This window comes from Entelurus aequoreus, linkage group LG10, assembly GCF_033978785.1.
Source record: "Entelurus aequoreus isolate RoL-2023_Sb linkage group LG10, RoL_Eaeq_v1.1, whole genome shotgun sequence".
NCBI classification, from domain to species: Eukaryota; Metazoa; Chordata; class Actinopteri; order Syngnathiformes; family Syngnathidae; genus Entelurus; species Entelurus aequoreus.
In genome coordinates this window covers 41,507,084-41,529,439 of record NC_084740.1, presented here as the reverse complement: position 1 = coordinate 41,529,439, position 22,356 = coordinate 41,507,084, and the positions used below count along the sequence as shown (strand labels likewise).

The 22,356-nt window shown below is 37.0% G+C and overlaps 1 protein-coding gene across 6 annotated transcripts in view; it reads right to left on the bottom strand.

The window, feature by feature from the left end:
• The window catches only part of mtus2b (microtubule associated tumor suppressor candidate 2b), a 65,172-nt gene that overhangs the window by 23,692 nt on the left and 19,124 nt on the right, over positions 1-22,356 (bottom strand). For 4 of the 6 annotated variants that reach the window (XR_009827502.1, XM_062060880.1, XM_062060879.1 and 1 more), the window contains exons 5-13: positions 20,685-20,765; positions 16,480-16,670; positions 10,516-10,582; positions 4,547-4,761; positions 4,375-4,480; positions 3,766-3,839; positions 2,789-2,887; positions 805-924; positions 609-709 (exon numbers count right to left, since the gene is read on the bottom strand). Coding sequence is in view for 5 of the 6 variants with exons in the window: in XM_062060880.1 (XP_061916864.1) it covers positions 609-709; positions 805-924; positions 2,789-2,887; positions 3,766-3,839; positions 4,375-4,480; positions 4,547-4,761; positions 10,516-10,582; positions 16,480-16,670; positions 20,685-20,765 (1,054 nt within the window). In the remaining variant the exon portion in view is untranslated. The remainder of the gene's footprint in view (positions 1-608; positions 710-804; positions 925-2,788; positions 2,888-3,765; positions 3,840-4,374; positions 4,481-4,546; positions 4,762-10,515; positions 10,583-16,479; positions 16,671-20,684; positions 20,766-22,356) is intronic. The other 2 variants (XM_062060881.1, XM_062060883.1) reach the window with 2 other exon arrangements.

Genomic DNA, 22,356 nt, shown 5'->3' with positions numbered 1-22,356 from the left:
TGTATGTAAACTTTCCGTTCTGAGTTCCCGGCGAACAGACAAGAGGCTGTTTTTGTTGCACCAAGCAAAGGCTTGGAAAATTCCATTGTGTACGATGGGAGGAGACGGGAGGGGGTTATCTATTGTCATCGAAGACCTGCTCAAGCTGAATCCAGGACTAGCCCAAGCCCGAGGCATCTTTTTCTTTTGTTTTCAATGTGACCAAAAACAAGAGCTGTTTACATACCCACCATTCCTTTGGAAGCAGATGTTGTTGTGTAAACAGGGAGTGTCCAAACAAAGGAGGAGACGTAAACCTTTTTTCGTCAGAGCGTGGGGGAAGACTGTACAGAGAGTACAGTCGCCGCGTTTCTCCTCAATATTGAGTCCAAATTGAATTCTGTCTCCGTTTGATTCTTTGCTTCTTGTCTTGTTTAATAGATGCCATCGGTGTTTAAACCTGACAGCCTACATTTTGGTGCGTCGGAGGGCCAACCGCGGTCTAGTTCCTCCTCACCAAACTCATCCGAGCATCAACAGCGAGCACGCCTTGATGGATCTCCAACAACACGTCTCATTATGAGTATGCTATTTAGTTGGTTAGTTAGTGGAGGTGTGCGAGCACTCACCTGGACACGGCCAGGTTCTTGTCGATGCGTTCCTTCAGGTCCTCGTTCTGCTGCTGTAGAACCTGCACGCGCTCCTCCAGCTGAACGTTCCTTTCAGCCTGCTCAAAGACACGAGAGGCGACGCGCAACAATTTCAACTTCAACCGAGTCCAAATGTTCCGCTGCTCAAACCACGTCAGAAAATTCAAGAGCTTACTATTTTCTCCAGCTCGGTGATCTTCAGCTCCTGCTGATGGATTTGTTGGTTCTTCATCCCCAACACGTCCTTCAGACTTTTTAGGTCCTCCTCGATGTGTTTGTACGGCGCTAATGCGTCCTGCAAAACCATGGTCACAACTCAGCTCGGCAACTAACTAAGTCATTTGGAGTGTTGACCCACGCCAACTAACTACTTAACAACTTCCTTACTAATAAACAGAAATTACATCCTACCTACCTATCATACTAACCAATTAACTACATCTGACCTACCTCCCTGTCATACTAACTAACTAACTAACTAACTAAAACTACCTTACTACATTGTACCTATCATACTAACTAACTAAACAACTAACTTACTAAGTCATTTGGAGGGTTGACCCACAGCAACTAACTACTTAACAACTTCCTTACTAATAAACAGAAATTACATTCTACCTACCTGTCATACTAACCAATTAAATACATCTTACCTACCTCCCTGTCATACTAACTAACTAACTAAAACTAACTTACTAACTAACTACATTGTACCTGTCATAATAACTAACTAAACAACTAACTTACTACCTAACTACATTGTGCCTGTCATACTAATTAACTTACTACCTGACTACATCATACCTACCTACCTATTTACCTGTCATACTGACTAACTTACTACCTGACTACATCATACCTACCTACCTATTTACCTGTCATACTGACTAACTTACTACCTGACTACATCCTACCTTCCTACCTACTTTACCTGTCATACTGACTAACTAACTTACTACCTAACTACATCTTACCTACCTACCTACCTACCTACCTACCTACCTACCTACCTACCTACCTACCTACCTGTCATACTGACTAACTAACTTACTACCTGACTACATCCTACCTACTGTACCTGTCATGCTGACTAAGTAACTTACTACCTAACTACATCTTACCTACCTTCCTCCATGTCATACTAACTAACCAACCAACTAACTACTTAACTAAATCATACTTACCTACCTGTCATACTAACTAATTGACTGACCAACTACATCTTACATACCCATCATATTAACTAATTAACCAAAAACCTACCTCTGTACCAAACTGTATCCTACAAACCCATTGCTGTATTTAGCTAATTACGCCCTACCTACTTGTCATACTAACTAACTCACTCACTCACTATCTACAGCGAATAACTAAAAACCTACCTATTTACCTAACTAATCCCAAATACCTGTCATCTTGACCAGTTAACTAAATAAGTAATTAAAAACCTACCTACCCATCATCCTAACTAAAACAATATGAACGTACTACCTAACTACATCCAAACTGCCCACTTGTCATCTTAACTAACTAACTAAAACTGCATCTTACCTGTCATCCTAACTGACTAACTAACTAAAAACACACATACGACCTAACTACATCCTACATACCCACCATATTCACTAGATAACTAACTATAAACCCACCACTGTACCTAACTACAGCCTGCATACCCGTCATCTCAACTAACTAACTAGCTAGCTAACTAACTAACTAACATACTCATATAATAAGATTCATCCATCCCACACCTCACCTAGATGGTGACAAGACTCCTTAGTTACATACCCTAACTAACTGACCAACTAACGTTTGTCCTACATAATGATTAGCATCACTCCCTAACCAACTTAACTAACCAACAAACAAAATTACCTCCCTACCAAACTAACTATGCCACTACATAACTAAGAATAACTCAATCTCAATCTGCTATATATATATATATATATATATATATATATATATATATATATATATATATATATATATATATATATATATATATATATATATATATATATATATATATATGTGTGTATAATTTTTTAGTTATTGTGTCACTAAGTAAGTAAGTAACGGAGGGCGATGCCATCCATCATCAGAGCGTAGAAATGAAGTGAGAAGATGTTTGAGGTGACATCAAACTTTCTCACCACTATTTGCTCATCGGTGCTTTTACGAAGAGCTTCCTCAAAGCGCTTGGCTCGGTCCCTCAGACTTCTGTTCTGGAAGGTCAGCATGTCCACTTGATCCTGGCGGGAACAACACATGACTGCTGAGGGACAAGACCAAGGAGAAGGAAAAGAAGAAGCAAAAAGAAACTAAGGGGAAAAAGGAAAGAGAAGGAAGAAAAAGGAAAAAAAGAAAAAGGACTGGTAATTAAAAGGAAAAATATTAAATAAAACAAGGAAAATAAAAGACAGAAAGAAAAAAAAGAACAAGAAAAAGAAGGGAGAGAAAAGGAACATAAAATAAATTAAAAAGAAAGAAAGAGTGAAAGAAGGAAACGAAGAAAGAATAATAAGATGAAAAAGTAAAAAAAAGGAGACAAAAAAAAGAAATAAAAAAGAACGAGAGATAGAAAGCGATGGAAAAGTAAAGAAAGAAAGACAAAAGAAAGAATGGGGAAATAAAAAAGAAAAGAAAGAAGAAAGAAAACAAAGAGGGAGCATAAAGAAAAAGGAAAAAGAAAGAAAAAAAGAATGAGAGAAAAAAAGAGCAAGAAATAAAAATAGAAAATAGATAAAGAGAAAGAGAGAAAGAAAGAACAAGAAATAGAAAGAAAAATAAATAAAGACAGAAAGAAAAATAAATACAGAAAAGGAAATAAATAGAGAACAAAAGAACAAGAAAGAAAAACAAAAAGAGAGAAATAGAAAGAAAGAAATACAGACAGAAAGAAATAAAAAAACAGAAAGAAAGACAGAAAAAAGAATTTGAAAAAAGTGAGAAAGATAGAAAGAAAAAGAAAGAGCAAAGACAGACAGAAAGAACAGAAAGAAAGAAAGACAAATAGAAATAAATAAATACATGGAAGAACCAGAGTAAGAAAGAAAGAAAGAAAGAAAGAAAGAAAGAAAGAAAGAAAGAAAGAAAGAAAGGAGAAAAACAATAAAAGAAAGAGTGTTACCTGTAATGAGAGTCTGATTTTCTCAAAGTCTTCTTCCATAGATTTCCTGTGCTGCTCGTGAGCCATCTTCAGGTCTGCCAATCAAATGTTGTTATTATTATTGGGTTTTTTCAATTATTATTATTGTTATTATTGTTTTTATTATTATTACTGGTTTTATTATTATTATTATTGTTATTATTATTGTTTTTATTAGTAGTATTATTGTTGTTTTTGTTATCATTGTTATTACTATTGTTGTTTTATTAGTATTATTACTTTTATTATTATTGTTATTATTATTGTTGTTATCAGTTTTTATTATTGTTGATATTATTATTATTATTATTATCATTGTTATTACTATTATTATTGTTGTTATAATTATTATTGTTATTAGTATTATTGGTTTTTTTTTAGTATTATTGTTGTTTTTATTAGTATTATTATTGTTGCTATTATTATTGTTATTTGTCTTAGTGTTATTATTGTTATTATTATTATTATTTTTATGTTATTATTGTTACTATTATTGTTATCATTATTATTGTTGTTATTATCATTATTATTATTATTATTATTAATATTAATATTGTTGTTTTGTAGGAGAGGAAGTAGTTGGGGTCGTACTTGTCAGAGTCCTGGCATGCTCCTCCTGCAGGGTGTCCAGAGTGTGGTTGTGAGCGCTCTCCATGTCCACGATGGACGCCTGCTGGTTTTCATTCATCTCCTCCATCTGCTCCACACAAGGTTGTGTCACACATAGCGATTAGAGCGTGAGTCCTAGTGCACAGACAATCACCTGCTCCTGCTGCCGCTCCCTCAGGTGACCTAGCTGGGCGCGCTGGAGGGCCCTCAGGCTCCTGGTCTCGGCCGTGTGCTGGACTCTCAGCCGCTCCTCCAGCGCTCCCAGCTCGCTCTGCTGCTGAGCTCGCAAGTCCCCAAGCTCCGCCTCAAAACGCCACTCCAGTTCCTGCTTCTCTCGCTGCAGCTGCTCCCAGTGGGCCACGCTGAAAGCTGCAACACAGCGGACACATCTTTTTCTTGTCCTCCTTGCCATTTTAGCACTTTAGCACATTTTTCTTCTTGTCCTTATGGCACTAGTGCTACATTTAGCACAGTTGTGGTTGTTGTGGTTATTTCAGCACTTTAGAGCTTCAGCACGTATTGTCATTTTAGCACGTTAACACATTTGTGTTGTCATTTTAGCGTTTTCGCATATTTATGTTGTTGTGATTATAGCACTCTGGCACATTGTTGTCATTTTAGCACTTAAGCATATTTTGTTGTCATTATAGCACTCTAGCACATGTTTCTTGTCATTTTAGCACTTTAGCACATTTTTTGTTATTGTCATTTTAGCACTTTAGCACATTTTTGTTGTCATTATAGAACTATAGCCTTAAATTCCTGCTACTACAGCTGCTCCCAGTGGGCCACGCCAAAAGTTGCAACAAAGCAGACACATTTTTCAGTGTCGCCGTTGCCATTTTAGCACTTTAGCACATACTTTATTGTCTTTATAGTATAAGCAATGTTTTTGTTGTCATTTTAGCACTATTAATTTTTGTTGAAGTCATTTTAGCTCTTAAGCACATTTATTGATATTTTATCAATATTTGTTTGTTGTCATTTTAGCACTTTTGTTGTCATCATTTTAGCACCTTCGTGTTTTAAAACGTTGTCATTTTAACATTTCGGCACATTTTGCTTGTTGTCATTTTTGCACTGAAGCATTTTTTATTGTTTTTGACATTTTAGCACTTCGCACATTTGTTTGTTGTCATTTTAGCACGTTAGCAAATGTATTGACGTTGTCATTTTAGCACTTGAGCACATTTTATTATCGTCATTTTAGCACTTTATCAAATTTGTTGTTGATGTCATTTTAGGACTTAAACTCATTTGTTTGTTGTTGTCATTTTAGCACTTAAGCACATTTGTTTTTGAGGTTGTCATCTTAGAACTTTAGCACATTTGTTTGTGATCATTTCAGAACTTTATTCATTTTTGTTGATGTAATTTTAGAACTTAAGCACATTTATTTAGTGTCATCATTTTAGCACTTTAGCACATTTGTTTGTTGTTGTCGTCGTCATTTTAGCACATATGTTTGTTGTCATTTCAGCTAATTTTGTTGTTGTTACTGTCATTTTAGCACTTCAGCAAATTTTCTGTCATCATTTTAGCACCATAGCGTTTTAACACATTTATGTGGTGTCATTTTAGCACTTAAGCACATTTGTTTTTGATGTTGTCATCTTAGAACAGCACATTTGTTTGTCATCATTTCAGAACTTCATTCATTTTTGTTGATATAATTTTAAAACTTAAGGCACATTTATTTAGTGTCATCATTTCAAAACTTTATTCATTTTTGTTGATGTAATTTTAGAACTTAAGCACATTTATTTAGTGTCATCCTAGAACTTTAACACATTTGTTTGTCATCATTTCAGAACTTTATTCATTTTTGTTGATGTAATTGTAGAACTTAAGCACATTAATTAATGTCATCATTTTAGCAATTTAGCAAATTTTTTTTTTTTTGTTATCATTGTAGCACATACGTTTGTTGTCATTTTAGCTAATTTTGTTGTTACTGTCATTTTAGCACGTTAGCAAATTTTCTGTCATTATTTTAGCACCTTAGCATTTTAACACATTTATGTGGTGTCATTTTAGCACTTAATCACATTTGTTTGTCGTTATTTTAGCACTTTAGCACATTTGTTGTTGATAGACATTTTAGCACGTTAACACATTTGTTGTTGATTTTGTCATTTTATCACTTTAGCACATTTGTTTGTTGTTGTCATCTTAGCACTTTAGAACATTTGTTGACGTTGTCATTTTAGCACTCAAGCACATTTGTTGGTCATTATCATTTCAGCACTTTAGCACATTTGTTGTTGATGCTGTCATTTTAGCACTTTGGCACATTTGTTGTTGATGCCATTTTAGCACTTGAGTACATTTGTAGTTGACATTGTCATTTGAGTACTTAAGCACATTTGTTTTTGATGTTGTCATCTTAGAACTTTAGCACATTCGTTTGTCATCATTTCAGATCTTTATTCATTTTTGTTGATGTAATTGTAGAACTTAAGCACATTAATTAATGTCATCATTTTAGCAATGTAGTACATTTGTTTGTTGTTGCCGTCATTTTAGCACATATTTTTGTCATTTTAGCTAATTTTGTTGTTGTTATTGTCATTTTAGCACTTTAGCAAGTTTTATGTCATCATTTTAGCACCTTAGCGTTTTAACACATTTATGTGGTGTCATTTTAGCACTTAAGCACATTTGTTTTTGATGTTGTCATCTTAGAACAGGGGTGGGCAATTAATTTTTACCGGGGGCCGCATGAGCTACCCGAGCACTGCTAGAGGGCCACATCGACAATATTTCAATTAAATTTTGCTCAATATTATTTTTGATCATCATCGGCAGTCACTCGTAGTCGAGTATGACTGTCCTCAGAATGGATGGATTCCCATTCGGGAGGACGCCTGCGCGTGACGTCTTTTAGCGTGGGGAGACTGATGCGCCTGCAGCCACCACACGGTCCTTGGCAGAGAGGGGCCTTGATCCAGTGGCATGGATCCATGACGACTGGAGACCACTCTCTTGCAGCCTTCATCCGCCTTCAGTGCCGTTGTGACATGCAGTGTCATCCTCCGCCACTTCCACCGTTGAGGTCTTTGAAATGCTATTCAACCCATAGCTGGGACCCTGACAGGTACTACCACCCCGGGTCAGAGTGGACCTGGGAGCAATGATGACTGAGGGGTAACTCCACCTTCCCCAAAACTCCAGAACTCCCGAACTGAAGCCTCATCACCGGATGCAGTTTTGAGTCATACCCAGGACAATTATTTTTGATATATACCGTAAGATAAATAATAATAATAATAATAGTAATACTTCAACATAGTGTGTGTAACAGCATTCCATGACTAATATAAATAAATTAACATTAATAATAAATGACAGTAAAATAAGCACACGTATGACTGAGGAGTCATAGTGTAACTTTGTGTGATGTTTGAGTTGTCCGACTTTTTGTGTGGCCATAAACGCACCAGTGGTTTAGTGCTATGCGTGTTGGTGACAGATGACAAGTTGGTTTTGGCCTGGTTTGTACGGCAGAAAATGACTAGTTTTTCGAGATAGAATTGTTTTACTCATGTTTTTGGTGTGGTTATGTCCGAATATAAACAGTTTTGTTCAATAAAGTGATCGATATAATTCCTGTCCTCGAAGCATCTCGATAGACGTTACAATAATTGAACGGTGTTCAATTGAACGGTGTTGACGAACACCGTTAGGGCCGCTTGTTGCCACTGTCACTCAAAGTTGCATTGCAAAATTCCATAGAATAAATATGTTTATTTTGTTTAGAATTCAGTTGGGATTTGATTTGGTGCGCGGCATATACTTGCTGCGCGCAGCAGACGCTTGAGCAGTGCGCAATTGCGCAGGCACGCACCTTAGGTGAGGGGACGTTGCTTTGCAGTTCATGTGTTGTTGAAAACACGCCATTCTTCATCAACTTTTCTCTTTTTGGCGTCTCGGGTGTAAACCGTGCATCACTTGTCGCTGCATGTGCACCTTCACTCGCAGGTTACACACGGACACACGCTCATAAATAATACTTTTCAAAATAAAAGCAGCACAGTTGTATTGCGCGCAGGACATAGATGTTTTTTCAACTTTATTTTGTAATTGCAGTTGTTCACATTCACTCACAATCACGCACACGCATACGTCCACACGGAAGTAATACAAATAACGATTTTCAAAACAAAAGCAGCACCGTTGTATTGCACACTCGACATAGATACTTTTTAAAATTTATTTTGTAATTTATAATTGGCCTCACGCGGGCCGGACAGGGACGCACAAAGGGCCGGATGCGGCCCGCGGGCCGCAGAATGCCCAGGTCTGTCTTAGAACTTTAGCACATTTGTTTGTCATCATTTCAGAACTTTATTCATTTTTGTTGATGTAATTTTAGAACTTAAGAATTTATTTAGTGTCATAATTTTATCACTTAAGCACATTTGTTTGTTGTTGTCGTCATTTTAGCACGTTTGTCATTTCAACTAATTTTCATCATCATCATCATCCATCATCAATCTTTATTGCAGACCTTAAGAGCCATTAAACATAAAAAGCAGAATACAAAAAATTAAAACATTAAAAACAAAACAATAAAACATAATTCATATTAAAATGTATTCACATAAATAAAACCTTTTGTTGTTGTTACTGTCATTTTACCACTTTAGCAAATTTTCTGTCATCATTTTAGCACCTTGGCGTTTTAACACAATTATGTGGTGTCATTTTAGCACTTAAGAACATTTGTTTGTCGTTATTTTAGCACTTTAGCACATTTGTTGTTGATAGACATTTTAGCACGTTAACACATTTGTTGTTGATTTTGTAATTTTAGCACTTTTGCACATTTGTGCGTTGTTATCATCTTAGCACTTTAGAACATTTGTTGTTGATGTTGTCATTTTAGCACTTAAGCACATTTGTTGGTCATTATCATTTCAGCACTTCAGCACATTTGTTGTTGATGCTGTCATTTTATCACTTTGGCACATTTATTGTTGACGCCATTTTAGCACTTGAGCACATTTGTTGTTGACATTGTCCTTTTAGCACTTAAGCACATTTGTTTTTGATGTTGTCATCTTAGAACTTTAGCATATTTGTTTGTCATCATTTCAGAACTTTATTCATTTTTGTTGATGTAATTGTAGAACTTAAGCACATTAATTAATGTCATCATTTTATCAACTTAGTACATTTGTTTGTTGTTGCCGTCATTTTAGCACATGTTTGTTGTCATTTTAGCTAATTTTGTTGTTGGTACTGTCATTTTAGCACTTTAGCAAATTTTCTGTCATCATTTTAGCACCTTAGCGTTTTAACACATTTATGTGGTGTCATTTTAGCACTTAAGCACATTTGTTTTTGATGTTGTCATCTTAGAACTTTAGCACATTTGTTTGTCATCATTTCAGAACTTCATTCATTTTTGTTGATGTAATTTTAGAACTTAAGCACATTTATTTTGTGTCATCATTTCAGAACTTTATTATTTTTTGTTGATGTAATTTTAATACTTAACACATTTATTTAGTGTCATCATTTTAGCACTTTAGCACATTTGTTTGTTGTTGTCGTCATTTTAGCACATACGTTTGTTGTCATTTCAACTAATTTTGTTGTTGTTACTGTCATTTTACCACTTTAGCAAATTTTCTGTCATCATTTTAGCACCTTAGCGTTTTAACACATTTATGTGGTGTCATTTTAGCACTTAATCACATTTGTTTGTCGTTATTTTAGCACTTTAGCACATTTGTTGTTGATTTTGTCATTTTAGCACTTTTGCACATTTGTTCGTTGTCATCTTAGCACTTTAGAACATTTGTTTTTGACGTTGTCATTTTAGCACTTAAGCACCTTTATTGGTCATTGTCATTTCAGCACTTTAGCACATTTGTTGTAGATGCTGTCATTTTAGCACTTTGGCACATTTTTTGTTGACAACATTTTAGCACGTAAGCACATAGGTTCATCCTTGTCATTTTAGGACCTAAGCATTAATGTTGTCACTTAAACACTTTAGCACGTTTGTTTGTCGTTTCCATTGTAGCACTTTTTTTGTTATTTTAGCCCTTTTAGCGGTATAACACAGTTTAGCACTTTAGCACATTAGTGGTGGATGTTGTGATTTCCACTTACCAACTTCATCCCTGATCCTGGCGAGCTCCTGGGAGAGTTCCCCTTCTGTCACAGCAGCAATCTCACTCTGGAATCACATCAAAAAACTTCGATCAGATTCGCTGCTTTCTTCTTCTTCTTATTATTATTATTACTGTTATTATTATTTTTATGGGCCTGCTGCAATGCGACCAGCCCATATTATTATTCCTCATATTTCATGTTTCTCTTACACTTAATACGTGACAAACCGGCCAACGAACCCCCGCATGTTATACCGTGGGAAAGGTCTCACTTGCGCCTAAGATAGTACTTTAAGTTGGCAACACAAAGTGTTGCCATGGTGATGCTATTCACAAATAGTTTAAAAAATGGGCCAATTGAATGGGTACATACCCTTTTAATGGACGATTGCTCTGAGACGAACGTCAAAAAGACTAGATTAGTTCCTTTTGTAGCCATACTTTCACGTAGCTCGGTGCTTAACGTCTCATTTTGTTCACACACGTGTCTACGTTCAACACAAGCTAACTGTTAGCATGCTAACGTTAGCTCGCTTGCATGCTAACATAAGCATGATAAAAAAAATTTTAGCTAAATTTGCTTCCGTTTACCCCGGAGTCAAATAACTTGGTACGTGACACTAGTTAAAACTGTTAGCATGCTAACTTTTTTTTTTTGCTGTTTTTCCACTTTTTTCTCCACTTCCGCAGCCATACACCTTACAGCCAACTTGAAATGTGAGACATGCTAACTGTTAGCATGACATTGTTAGCACAGATGCTAAGTGTTACATTTTAACGTAAGCACGCTAATGTTTTAGAATAGCTCGATCGCTCATTTTGTACAGTTACACCTAAAAAACTCACGGATTCAGACACTCTGCACCATCTTTCTGCTCCGCCGCTCCCAGCCTGTGGAACGCTCTCCCTGACCACCTGAGGGCACCACAGACTATGGATGCTTTTAAAAAAGGCTTAAAAACCCTTCTTTTTAAAAAAGCCTTCTTTTTTAGATATATGCATACTAGTTTTAGCTATTTGGCTGTTCTAGTTTTTATTTTTATTTATTTATTTTATTTTCTTTTCTTTAATACACTGTAGCACTTTGAGGTTGTTTACTCAATGTAAAGTGCTTTTTACAAATAAAATATATTATTATTATCTTAAAAGTACGGCGGTTTCCGAGGTCCAGGGCACCGATAGCAGGCCCATCAAAATTTCCGCGGGAATTTTCTAGTTATTATTAGTATTATTATTATTACGAGAGGAGCCAGATGAGGTGGTTCGGGCATCTGGTCAGGATGCCACCCGAACGCCTCTCTAGGGAGGTTTTTCGGGCACGTCCGACCGGTAGGAGGCCACGGGGAAGACCCAGAACACGTTGGGAAGACTATGTCTCCCGGCTGGCCTGGGAACGCCTTCGGATCCCCCGGGAGGAGCTGGGGAGAGGGAAGTCGGGGCTTCCCTGCTTAGGCTGCTGCCCCCGCGACCCGACCTTGGATAAGCGGAATAAGATGGATGGATGGATATTATTATTATCTGCAAGCCTCTTGCTAACACCGCCCTGATGGTCCCGCCCTGACGTGACTCTCCGGGCGGTCATCTCGGTTTCTCTCATCAGCCCGTCGCCATGGCAACACCACCCTTTATGAACCCTTCCCCAGACCACCGTGGACCACGAGGGACACAAAGTACCATTCTCACAAACGATGAAGATGACTCATGCGGAGGTGATCCCTCACCTTCAGCAGAACCATGACCATGCGGTTTACTTTAGGGGACCAGAACAGTCCAGATGTGTTTAGTACTGGTGCACAATGCCAGATTAAGATAGTTCTAAATAATATAAGATAGCATACATTTAACTCCTTTACAGTCCACCAGAACCGGACCAGCCGGCGTTGACTCAGCACATTTGTCAGCACGTTGCCCCCCCCCCCCCTCCCCCGCCCAAAAGAAAAGCGCTAATGGACTAGAAGAAACCTGAGAGAAGACTTTATTTACCGTGTGGCCGGCACAAGGACGCCTGGAGCAGCCATGGCCCATAAAGGAGCAGACGGCTGCAGCATCCCTTCTGCCGGATGCAGGACCGGAGGAGGAGGAGGAGGAGGAGAAGAGAGAGAGAAGACTCCCCTCCTGTCCTCACAACAAAGACTATAAAATCCCAGCAGTGCACGCCCAGACCTTAACCCCTTCACTCCCTCACTAACACGCCCACTCACTCATCCCTAGGACCGGGCTAGAAGTGGATGATGCCAAACACAACATGGCCGCCTGACCGTCCCAATATTTCATTTTTTTTAAGTATCAATCGTGTCAGCGTTGAATTTAGACGGTTTAAAAGTGCCATCACATTGTTGGGTGTGTAGCTTTAATGCTAATGAGCTAAGTTTGTGCCGGACCGAGTGTGTGTACTATTGTGTACTTGATTCATGTTCGACACACACATTGTGGTACAGGGGGATGAATACGTTAGCAACACTAGCATAGTTATGTGAGCTACATGCTAACATAAGTTTTTAACATCATACTAGGTTGGCAAATATATGATAGCTGCAATAATGAGGCGTATGAATGACATATAATAATAATAATAATAGCTGCAACAAGATGCGTATGAATGACACATATAATAATAATAATAGCTGCAACAAGATGCGTATGAATGACACATATAATAATAATAATAATAGCTGCAATAATGAGGCGTATGAATGACATATATAATAATAATAATAATAGCTGCAACAAGATGCGTATGAATGACACATATAATAATAATAATAATAGCTGCAATAATGAGGCATATGAATGACACATATAATAATAATAATAATAGCTGCAACAAGATGGGTATGAATGACACATATAATAATAGCTGCAAAAATGAGGCGTATGAATGACATATAATAATAATAATAATAATAGCTGCAATAATGAGGCGTGTGAATGACACATATCATAATAATAATAATAGCTGCAACAAGATGGGTATGAATGACACATATAATAATAATAGCTGCAAAAATGAGGCGTATGAATGACATATAATAATAATAATAATAATAATAGCTGCAATAATGAGGCGTGTGAATGACACATATAATAATAATAATAGCTGCAATAATGAGGTGTATGAATGACACATATAATAATAATAATAATAGCTGCAATAATGAGTCGTATGAATGACACATATAATAATAGTAATAGCTGCAATACTGAGGCGTATGAATGACACATATAATAATAATAATATCTGCAACAAGATGGGTATGAATGACACATATAATAATAATAGCTGCAAAAATGAGGCGTATGAATGACATATAATAATAATAATAGCTGCAATAATGAGGCGTGTGAATGACACATATAATAATAATAATAATAGCTGCAACAAGATGGGTATGAATGACACATATAATAATAATAATAGCTGCAATAATGAGGTGTATGGATGACACATATAATAATAATAATAGCTGCAATAATGAGGTGTATGAATGACACATAATAATAATAATAGCTGCAATAATGAGGCGTATGAATGACACATATACTAATAATAATAGCTGCAATAATGAGGCGTGTGAATGACACATATAATAGTAATAATAATAGCTGCAACAAGATGGGTATGAATGTCACATATAATAATAATAGCTGCAAAAATGAGGCGTATGAATGACATATAATAATAATAGCTGCAATAATGAGGCGTGTGAATGACACATATAATAATAATAATAGCTGCAATAATGAGGTGTATGAATGACACATATAATAATAATAATAATAGCTGCAATAATGAGTCGTATGAATGACACATATAATAATAGTAATAGCTGCAATAATGAGGCGTATGAATGACACATATAATAATAATAATAGCTGCAATAATGAGGCGTGTGAATGACACATATAATAATAATAATAATAGCTGCAATAATGAGGCGTATGAATGACACATATAATAATAATAGCTGCAATAATGAGGCGTATTAATGACACATAATAATAATAATAGCTGCAATAATGAGGCCTATGAATGACACATATAATAATAATAGCTGCAATAATGAGGCGTATGAATGACACATATAATAATAATAATAGCTGCAATAATGAGGCGTATGAATGACACATAGAATAATAATAATAGCTGCAATAATGAGGCGTATGAATGACACATATAATAATAGCTGCAATAATGAGGCGTATGAATGACACATATAATAATAATAATAGCTGCAATAATGAGGCGTATGAATGACACATATAATAATAATAATAGCTGCAATAATGAGGCGTATGAATGACACATATAATAATAATAGCTGCAATAATGAGGCGTATGAATGACACATATAATAGCTACAATAATGAGGCGTATGAATGACACATATAATAATAATAATAATAATAGCTGCAACAAGATGCGTATGAATGAAACGTATAATAATAATAATAATAGCTGCAACAAGATGCGTATGAATGACACATATAATAATAATAATAATAGCTGCAATAATGAGGCGTATGAATGACACATATAATAATAATAATAGCTGCAATAATGAGGCGTATGAATGACACATATAATAATAATAGCTGCAATAATGAGGCGTATGAATGACACATATAATAATAATAATAGCTGCAATAATGAGGCGTATGAATGACACATATAATAGCTACAATAATGAGGCGTATGAATGACACATATAATAATAATAATAATAGCTGCAACAAGATGCGTATGAATGACACATATAATAATAATAATAGCTGCAACAAGATGCGTATGAATGAAACGTATAATAATAATAATAATAGCTGCAACAAGATGCGTATGAATGACACATATAATAATAATAATAGCTGCAATAATGAGGCGTATGAATGACACATATAATAATAATAATAGCTGCAATAATGAGGCGTATGAATGACACATATAATAATAATAATAGCTGCAATAATGAGGCGTATGAATGACACATATAATAATAATAATAGCTGCAATAATGAGGCGTATGAATGACACATATAATAATAATAATAGCTGCAATAATGAGGCGTATGAATGACACATATAATAGCTACAATAATGAGGCGTATGAATGACACATATAATAATAATAATAACAGCTGCAACAAGATGCGTATGAATGACACATATAATAATAATAATAGCTGCAACAAGATGCGTATGAATGAAACGTATAATAATAATAATAATAGCTGCAACAAGATGCGTATGAATGACACATATAATAATAATAATAATAGCTGCAATAATGAGGCGTATGAATGACACATATAATAATAATAATAGCTGCAATAATGAGGCGTATGAATGACACATATAATAATAATAATAGCTGCAATAATGAGGCGTATGAATGACACATATAATAATAATAATAGCTGCAATAATGAGGCGTATGAATGACACATATAATAATAATAGCTGCAATAATGAGGCGTATGAATGACACATATAATAGCTACAATAATGAGGTGTATGAATGACACATATAATAATAATAATAATAGCTGCAACAAGATGCGTATGAATGACACATATAATAATAATAATAGCTGCAACAAGATGCGTATGAATGAAACGTATAATAATAATAATAATAGCTGCAACAAGATGCGTATGAATGAAACGTATAATAATAATAATAATAGCTGCAACAAGATGCGTATGAATGAAACGTATAATAATAATAATAATAGCTGCAACAAGATGCGTATGAATGAAACGTATAATAATAATAATAATAGCTGCAACAAGATGCGTATGAATGACACATATAATAATGATAATAGCTGCAATAATGAGGCGTATGAATGACACATATAATAATAATAATAGCTGCAATAATGAGGCGTATGAATGACACATATAATAATAATAATAGCTGCAATAATGAGGCGTATGAATGACACATATAATAAAGATGTTGACCTTGTGACAGAAGTGCTGTGTGGTGATGGCGAACACGTCCATGCAGAGCGAGGCCTTCTTGAGCTGGGCCTGCAGACTTTGCAGCTGGCGGCCTTGCTGCTCACATCGCTCCCTCAGCAGCTTGATCAGTGCCCGGTCCACTTCCTGCGCCCGCTCAGCGCCGCACGCTCGCACCGTCGTGCGCCCGCGGGCTGCACAACAGGACCGCCACAGGACCAAGAGAGGGTTGAAAAAGTGAGATGGACATTCATTGGATAACCTCATGAAAGAAACACAATTCAAATAAAAATACAATTGAAACAGTTGGTTTTTATGAAGTTTTATAGTTTTTATGTTATTAACGCTTTATTATTTTTATGTGAACGTTTAATAGTTTTTGTTTACGTTTCATAGTTTTTATGTTACGAACGTCTCAGTTTTTGATATTAACATTTCATAGTTTTTGTTAACATTTCATAGTTTTTATGTTGTGAACGTGTTACAATAATTGTATCTAAGTTATCACAAAACTTTGTGTTTCAATGTTTCAAAAGCTGTCTTTAATCCTACCAAGCAGGCTTGTAAAACTCCACTGTGTAGGATGGGAAGCAACATGAAGGTGTTCTGTTTCTTTCATGTATTGTAATCAACAGAAAGATATTGTCTTGACCCGTGATCTACAAAGCGAAGAGGAAGCAGGGCCAGACTCCCCTCCAGGCACCGCTCCTTTGAACTGTTTTACGACCTTTTCTTTAAACTGTTGTAATCAAAGGCGATGGCTGTTTACGACCCCCGTCCCTTAGAAACAGCTGTTGCCATGTAATCAGGGAGAGTCCAAATAAAAGACGAGGCGTACAATCTTTCGCCAGAGCGTGGTGAGACTGTACTCGTACAGTCCCGACGTCTCTCAATTGAGCCAAATTTAATTCTGTCTGTTTAATTCCTTGCTTCTTGTCTTGTTTAATAGATGTCATCAGTGTTTGAACCTGACAGAACGTTTCATTGTTTTTGTTATTAACATTTCATAGTTTTATGTTAACACGTTATTATTCATAACGAGCCACCTCACCCCTCTCGACTATGTCCAAACAGTACTGCGGATGTACCTCATGTTGTTTTCCATCCATGTTAATAATCCCCGTGATAATGCGTCGGATGCTGAGTTCTATTTTCATCCCCTGCTATAGCGCAAACCTTTGAGCTCCGGAAGTCTGCTTTTGATGTTGTTCAGTACCAGCTGACCCAGCTGAGACTAGTGCTAAATGCAGAGAAATCCAAGGTGGTGTTATTTAAAAAAAAATCAACTGCTCATGGAGTTGAACTTGAAATGGTCACGACGTATAAGCACTTGGGGATTGTTATTGATGACAACTTGTCTTTTAAATCACACGGAAAAACTTGTGGTGAAACTTACAATAAAAATAAAAAAATAAGTAGAAAAAACAAAAATACAAATTGAATTGGGATTTTTCTTCAGAAACAAGTCCTGTTTTTCCCTACAAGTTTGGAAGCACTTGATTCTGACCACTTTTATGCCTTTGCTAGATTATGGAGACTTGCTCGTAATAAATGCACCTGAAAGAACTGGATACTGTTCAGCACTGCACCTTACGTTTTATTACTGGTTGTGGCAACCTGGTCCACCATTGCACTTTAGATGCAAACTGTCCATTCTTTTCAGTACGCAGATTTTCTCGATGGATAGTTTGTTATTAAAGACCTACTGAAAGCCACTACTAGCGACCACGCAGTCTGATAGTTTATGTATCAATGATGAAATCTTAACATTGCAACACATGCCAATACGGCCGGGTTAACTTATAAAGTGACATTTTAAATTTCCCGCTAAACTTCCGGTTGAAAACGTCTATGTATGATGACGTATGCGCGTGACGTCAATGGTTGAAGCGGAAGTATTGGGACACATTGTAACCCACTACAAACAGCTGTTTTCATCTCAAAATTCCACAGTATTCTGGACATCTGTGTTGGTGAATCTTTTGCAATTTGTTTAATGAACAATGAAGACTGCAAAGAAAAAAGCTGTAGGTGGGAAGCGGTGTATTAGCGGCCGGCTGCAGCAACACAACAAGGAGGACTTTGAGTTGGATAGCAGACGCGCTATCCGATGCTAGCCGCATCGATGATCGGGTGAAGTCCTTCGTCGCGCCGTCGATCGCTGGAACGCAGGTGAGCACGGGTGTTGATGAGCAGATGAGGGCTGGCGTAGGTGGATAGCTACTGTTTTTAGCATAGCTCCGTCGAGGTCCCGTAGCTAAGTTAGCTTCAATGGCGTCGTTAGCAACAGCATAGCTAGGCTTCGCCAGGCGGTACAGCATTAACCGTTTATTTACATGTCCAGAGTTTGGTAGTGTTGTTGATCTTCTGTCTATCCTTCCAGTCAGGGGTTTATTTGTTTTGTTTCTATCTGCATTTAAGCCTGATGCTATCACGTTAGCTCCACCGATGTATTGTCATGGAGATAAAAGTCACTGTGAATGTCCATTTCGCGTTCTCGACTCTCATTTTCAAGAGTATATAGTATCCGAGGTGGTTTAAAATACAAATCCGTGATCCACAATAGAAAAAGGAGAAAGTGTGGAATCCAATGAGCCAGCTTGTACCTAAGTTACGGTCAGAGCGAAAAAAAGATACGTCCTGCACTGCACTCTAGTCCTTCACTCTCACGTTCCTCATCCACGAATCTTTCATCCTGGCTCAAATTAATGGGGTAATCGTCGCTTTCTCGGTCCGAATCGCTTTCGCTGCTGGTGTAAACAATGGGGAAATGTGAGGAGCTCCACAACCTGTGACGTCACGCTACTTCCGGTACAGGCAAGGCTTTTTTTTTTATCAGCGAGCAAAAGTTGCGAACTTTATCGTCGATGTTCTCTACTAAATCCTTTCAGCAAAAATATGGCAATACCGCGAAATGATCAAGTATGACACATAGGGATGTCCGATAATGGCTTTTTGCCGATATCCGATATGCCGATATTGTCCAACTCTTTAATTACCGATACCGATATCAACCGATATATGCAGTCGTGGAATTAACACATTATTATGCCTAATTTGGACAACCAGGTATGGTGAAGATAAGGTACTTTTTAAAAAAATTAATCAAATAAAATAAGATAAATAAATTAAAAACATTTTCTTGAATAAAAAAGAAAGTAAAACAATATAAAAACAGTTACATAGAAACTAGTAATTAATGAAAATTTGTAAAATTAACTGTTAAAGGTTAGTACTATTAGTGGACCAGCAGCACGCACAATCATGTGTGCTTACGGACTGTATCCCTTGCAGACCGTATTGATATATATTGATATATAATGTAGGAACCAGAATATTAATAACAGAAAGAAACAACCCTTTTGTGTGAATGAGTGTGAATGAGTGTAAATGGGGTGGGTTGGTGCACTAATTGTAAGTGTATCTTGTGTTTTTTATGTGGATTTAATAAAAAAAACAAAAAAAACAACAAAAAAACAAACAAAAAAAACGACACTGATAATAAAAAAACCGATACCGATAATTTCCAATATTACATTTTAACGCATTTATCGGCCGATAATATCGGCAGACCGATATTATCGGACATCTCTAATGACACATAGAATGGATCGGCTATCCCCGTTTAAATAAGAACATTTCATTTCAGTAGGCCTTTAATAAATCACTTCTTGGTCTGGTTCCTCCCTTATTTATGTTCTTTTATGGCTCCAGTCACTACAGTTTAAGGTCACAGGACCTTAAAAAAAAAAAGCCTTTAGATTCGCTGCTCCATGGTCATGGAATGAAATACAAAAGAATCTGAGGTTACCTGAACTCATCATTTTGGGGGGATTTCAGGCAGAGTAGTCGTTCCTTTCGGGGGCACTGTACTTGTTTTTAAATTGTTTTTATTGACACATTGTATTTTTTACCTATTGCATGTTTTTATGTTTATGTTGTAAGTAATTTATGCTGTTAACTATAGTGTGTGACCGCTCCAGTTTTTGTTGTTCTATATTGCTGCCTTCTTGGCCTAGTAAACGAGACTTTAACCTCCGTGACTTTTCACCGGGTTGAATAAAGGAAAGGGAGATGACTGCTGACTCCCCAGCATTGCAGCTACTGGAGACGGTTGCTATGGCGACAGTTAGTGAAGGGCAGACCGAGGGTGGATGATGATGATGATGACACGCTCGCACGCACACGCCGTGCAAACTGAGACTCACCAGGGGACTGAGACTTGGGAGAAAGCCCCGCACACGTTTTAGGCGACGACTTGTCCGCGTCTTTCGTCTCTTTTCGAGAAGCTGTGATGTAAACATGTTTTGATGAATACACAGAAGAATTACATTAATAAACTCGTTTTTTCTCATGTTTCCAGTGAGGTTCATTCCCCTGAAAAGGAGCGTTGCAGTCTCATTAGGCCAGTTAGTCCTTGTAATACCAACTCTGACCACTGAGTGGTGTAGTTTCGCAGGGAAACGATGATCACCTTTAGTAGAAGTACCGAAAACAACAACACCCAGCTCCAACAGAATCCAATTGTACTGATGTAAAAATAAATAAAATATTACAAAAGCCAAAACCTGTGAAATTGTCACGTTGTGTAAATGGTAAATAAAAAGAGAATACAACAAATCCTTTTCAACTTATATTCAATTGAATAGACTGCAAAGACAAGATATTTCATGTTCACACATTTGCAAACAATAATTAACTTAGAATTTCATGGCTGCAACACGTGCCAAAATAGTTGGGAAAGGGCATGTTCACCACTGTGTTACATGGCCTTTCCTTTTAACAACACTCAGTAAAGGTTTGGGAACTGAGGAGACACATTTTTGAAGCTTCTCAGGTGGAATTCTTTCCCATTCTTGCTTGATGTACAGCTTAAGTTGTTCAACAGTCCGGGGGTCTCCCTTGTGCTATTTTAGGCTTCATAATGCGCCACACATTTTCAATGGGAGACAGGTCTGGACTACAGGCAGGCCAGTCTAGTACCCGCACTCTTTTACTATGAAGCCACGTTGATGTAACACGTGGCTTGGCATTGTCTTGCTGAAATAAGCAGGGGCGTCCATGATAACGTTGCTTGGATGGCAACATATGTTGCTCCAAAACCTGTATGTACCTTTCAGCATTAATGGTGCCTTCACAGATGTGTAAGTTACCCATGTCTGGGGCACTAATACACCCCCATACCATCACACATGCTGGCTTTTCCACTTTGCTCCTAGAACAATCCGGATGGTTCTTTTCCTCTTTGGTCCGGAGGACACGACGCCCAGTTCCCCAAAACAATTTAAAATGTGGACTTGTCAGACCACAGAACGCTTTTCCACTTTGTATCAGTCCATCTTAGATGACCTCGGGCTCAGCGAAGCCGGCGGTGTTTCTGGGTGTTGTTGATAAATGGCTTTGGCTTTGCATAGTAGAGTTTTAACTTGCACTAACAAAGGTAGCGACCAACTGTAGTTACTGGCAGTGGTTTTCTGAAGTGTTCCCGAGCCCATGTGGTGATATCCTTAACACACTGATGTCGCTTTTTGATGTAGTACCCTTAGGGATTGAAGGTCCGTAATATCATCGCTTACGTGCGGTGATTTCTCCGGATTCTCTGAACCTTTTGATGATATTACGGAGCGTAGATGGTGAAATCCCTAAATTCCTTGCAATAGCTGGTTGAGAAATGTTGTTCTTAAACCGTTCAACAATTTGCTCACGCATTTCTTGACAAAGTGGTGACCCTCGCCCCGTCCTTGTTTGTGAATGACTGAGCATTTCATGGAATCTACTTTTATACCCAATCATGGCACCCACCTGTTCCCAATTAGCCTGTTCACCTGTGGGATGTTCCAAATAAGTGTTTGATTAACATTCCTCAACTTTCTCAGTCTT